The 4,280-nt window shown below is 41.7% G+C and overlaps 1 protein-coding gene across 3 annotated transcripts in view; it reads left to right on the plus strand.

Annotated features, from left to right (window-relative positions):
* Positions 1-328: 328 nt before the first annotated feature.
* AFG2A (AFG2 AAA ATPase homolog A) overlaps positions 329-4,280 on the plus strand; it is a 355,632-nt gene continuing 351,680 nt past the window's right edge. For 2 of the 3 annotated variants that reach the window (XR_002825682.1, XM_023741156.1), the window contains exon 1: positions 332-604. Coding sequence is in view for 2 of the 3 variants with exons in the window: in XM_023741156.1 (XP_023596924.1) it covers positions 445-604 (160 nt within the window). In the remaining variant the exon portion in view is untranslated. Of the gene's footprint in view, positions 605-4,280 lie in introns of all 3 variants that reach the window. The other variant, XM_004386855.2, reaches the window with a different exon arrangement.

A 4,280-nucleotide genomic window follows, 5' to 3' on the forward strand; every position in this document is an offset into this window, starting at 1 on the left:
AGCTAACGTGGGCTTCCAAGTTTGCACCGCTCTCCCGAGGAGACTGCGAAGTGCTTCCCACCAGCCCGCCTTAGCAATTAGCCCGGGAAAGGCGGGGAGAGACTTCCCACTCATTTTTTTGCTAGTTTAATTCAACACGCGTTTAGGGATGGGGGAAAGCGGGCAGGGATACGAAAAAATTCTGTTTTTTAGGAATTCACAATCTAAACGGTGGTTTTGTCCACTTAATCCGTCTTCGTCTGCCGAAGCCAGAATCTCTCTAACCTCTTCAAAGTCCCGCGGGTTTTGAAAACGCTCAGTTTTCGGTTTCCTACCGCACTCCACCCGTGGGATTACGGCTTAGGGCGGAGCCACGCTGACTTCTGCCCCGGAAGTTTTTCCTCTCAGAGAGGCGCGCAGATTTAGCCGGCTTTGCCGTTGCTTCGCCCATGCTACTTTCTGATCATGTCGTCTAAGAAGAACCGAAAACGGCTGAACCAAAGCGCGGAGAATGGTTCGCCGTCTCTCTCTGCAGCTTCTTCACCTGCTGGGGCCTCGGCTCCTGCTGGGCCAGGCTCCGCGGCGGCGGCCGGAACTCTGGCAGTGACGAACTTCATAGAAAAGGGTAAAGATTTCTGAGGGGGAGACCTGAGGCTGAGGGGACGCAGTCCGAGAGGAGGGAGGCCCAGCGATGCTGCCTTGAGGCGCAGAGGCTTTTGAAAATTGGGCGAGATATAGGTGTGAGAGCAGCAAAAGAAGTATGTAAGACTCCTGTGGCCGCATCTGCATTGGAGACGTTAGGCAGAAATGGTTTATCTCTGGCTAAGTCAAGCGCTGTCTTTTGTAAATTTTGGTGAATTTCTAAAGTTGCACTTGAAAAAAACCTTTTCTCATTCAGTATTAACGTCATATTTAACGGTGCAAAATTGTTTGTATCTTGAGCCCGAATCTGGCGAGCGTATACTAAAAAAACTAAATATCCAATTTAGTAAAGATGTGGATTATATACTTCCTAAAAGACATCACTGTGCCTTTAGGAATGAAGATGACTTTTTCTTTCACTCCTACACAGATTCTGGAATTTAATAGACCAAAACCAAACCCATTACTGCCGAATATATCCCGACTCATAGCCACCTTATAGGACAGAGTAGAACTGCCCCATAAGGTTTCCAAGGAGCGGCTAATGGATTCGAACTGCCGACCTTTTGGTTAGCAGCCGAGGTCTTACCTGCTGTGCCACCAGGCCTCCAGCAACCCTATAAACCCATTGCCAATCGAGTCAATTCCGATTCATAGCAACTGTATAACAACTATTAATTGCAAGAGAGCTGTGATGGCACAGTGGTTAAGCACTCAGCTGTTAAGCAAAAGGGCAGCAGTTGGAACCCACCAGCGCTGTGATGAGAGAAAGATGTGGCAGCCTGATTCCGTAAATATTTACAGCCTTGGAAACCCTGTGGGGCAGTTCTACTCAGTCTTACAGGATCCCTATGAGTCGGAATGAAGTGGATGGCAATAGGTTCTACTTTTGTAAGGATATAGCTATTGAAAACCCTGAGGAGCACAATTCTACTCAGTGGGGTCTCCATGAGTTAGAATCTACTCCACAGCAACGAGTTTTGTTTTTTGTTTTAGTAGGTTAGGTACTTCACATACGTATCTCATTTAATCTGCATAGAAGACCTGGGAGATGGGTACGGTATTATGCTCATTTAACAAAGGATGAAAGGTTAATGTGATTTGTGCCAGGTTACACAGAGCCAGAGCCAATATTTGAGTCCAGATGCATTTGACTCCAAAGTCAATCTTCTACATCACAGCTCACTTGACTTGGAAGAACAGATTTATCTGAAAAGTCATTTAGTCTGTAAAGCTTCTAGCAGACTTGATGTGTAATAGCTTTGAAAAATAAACCAGACTGAAATTAAAAGTGGCAAGATTTTTTGTCTAATGCAGACCCTAAAGACAATCTTAGAATTAACATAGTGTTTTCATTCTCCTTTAGGGATCAGAGGACAAATTTTTCTGTCCTGCACATTCAACCTCTTTTTCTCCGCTGGATCCTTCCCACTGAAATTTAAATGTGCTCATTTCTCTTGCTTAAATCAAACTAAAAGCTCCACATTTTTTTCCTACCACAACCCTCTCTCTCTTTAGCTTTCATTGCCAGACTTCTTAAATGGAGCTGTCTCTGCCTCATCTCTCACTCTTTAGCCCGTTATTAGTTAGCTTTGAAATGATCATTCTGTGGAAATTGTCCCTGCTGTGGTCACTGATGACCGCCATGTTGTTAAATCGAATGGATGCCTTTTCATTACTTACCTTAGTTGACCTCTCAGCAGCTTTTGGCATTGTCAACTTTTCCTCCGTCTTGAAACACTTTCTTTCTTGATGTATGTGTCATGAAACTTTCCTAGTTTTTCTCCATCCTCATTGATATTTCCTCATAGTTTCCTTCATAGGCTCATCCCATTCCATCTGACCATTAAAGGCTGAAGTTTCTCAGTTCTTAGACCTAAACTCTTTCTTTCTATATATTTTATCTTGGGAAGTTCATCTAATGTCTGGAGTTTCCCATCTACACCCTCACATTTTTAGATTTATATTTTTAATTCATTCTGTTTCTGAGACTTGATTTAGTAGTTTTCTAGAACTTTGCTTCTCAAACTCACTTTGATGACGGTTTTTAAATTTCTATTATGTTACAGATCAACACTTTTATAAAATAGAGTAAAAATGAATTACTAGAAAAATAAGTTAAAAAAACAAAATAAACATTTTTATTAGATTCAACAGATATAAAATTACTCTGTCAAATTGCAATAAAAGTTTCCAAATGTTTACTCTTATTTTCCTTACTTAAATCATCATGAACCAGTAACAAATAATTTGTAGATCACTGTTTGAATTGTACTGTACTACACGTCTTCTCTTGGTTTTCTCATAGGTATTTTAAGACTGACCTCATTTGCTCATATGTCTTCCCACAAAACAAAACAAACTCTAGCCCTCTTCCATTTTTCCTTTTGCAAAATTCAGAAATCTGATATCACCCATGACACCCTTCTCTCTCTTATCTCACATATTCAGTCCACCACCAAGTTCTATTCAGCACCTAAATATCTTCCAATTCCTCTTCTCAGCTTCCGCCTTAGTCGTAGACACCATCATCTGTCACCTGGACTGTAATAGCCTTTTAACTGGTTTTTCTGCTTCCCATTTTACTCCCAATTCCTTTTCCTCTTTGCAGCCAGAATAATTTTTTTTTAATAAAGATACTGTCATTACCCAGTTTCTCACCCCTGACTTAACTCCCATTGCTCTCAGAATAAAGACCACCCCCAACCCTGCCCTTGATATCTCCACAGCAGCTCCTGATCCTCTGCCCTCCACCTGCACTCAGACCCTGTGCCCCTAGGGCTGCCTGGTCCACACCTCAGTTCTTACCACTGTAGATGGGGTCTCTTTTGCTCTGCCCTACCAAAGCCTGCCCCATCATGGGGTCCCTCTGAAGGGTACCACCTAGTTTCCATCACTGAATCCAGCCTACCGCCCTGCATGGTCCAGACCTTCCTTATATGCCCTGCCTAAAATGTCCCACTACTCTGCCATGTACTCTTTCCAACAGGTGTATGTATCGTACTTCCTTCTGTCCTTTTGCTGAGAATTACCTTTTTCTTCTTTTCTTTCAGTTAATTCCTAGTCTTTCTTCCGGTCTGCATTTAAACATTACTTCCTTTGAGAAGCATTCCCTGATTCTTCTAAGTTAGGTCATATCCCCCATTATAAGCTCTCTTAGCACTCTTAATCATTCTTCCATAGCATTACTTTTGGTTTATAATTATACAATTATTTAGTGATTGTTTGATCTCATCCTACTAGATTATAAGCTTCCCTGAGGCCATGGACTGTCTTTTGTTCACCTTTTATCCCCAATGCCTAGCGTAGTATCTGCCATATAGTAGGCCCACAGTAAATATTTGCTGAATGAATAAATGAAGGGTGGATGGTTTATTGTTTGAAATTACGTCCTTGGTTAATCTGGCACATAAGGTGCTCAGTAAATAAGAAGGTAGTTACTTGGGGAAAGTGGATGTCAAGATACATTTTAAAGTACTGGATGAATGTAGACTAGTGAAGGGAATCGTGTGAAGGCCAGCTTGAGTAGATTTGGATGATATTAGCAGAGAATACAATGGAAGTGTATGAGGAAATAAGACTTTTTTTTTTTTTTTAGTATTTTATTGTACTTCAGGTGAAGGCTTACAGAACAGATAGTTTCTCATGTAACAGTAACA

This window comes from Trichechus manatus, unplaced genomic scaffold (genome assembly GCF_000243295.1).
Source record: "Trichechus manatus latirostris isolate Lorelei unplaced genomic scaffold, TriManLat1.0 scaffold00174, whole genome shotgun sequence".
Taxonomy (NCBI): Eukaryota; Metazoa; Chordata; class Mammalia; order Sirenia; family Trichechidae; genus Trichechus; species Trichechus manatus.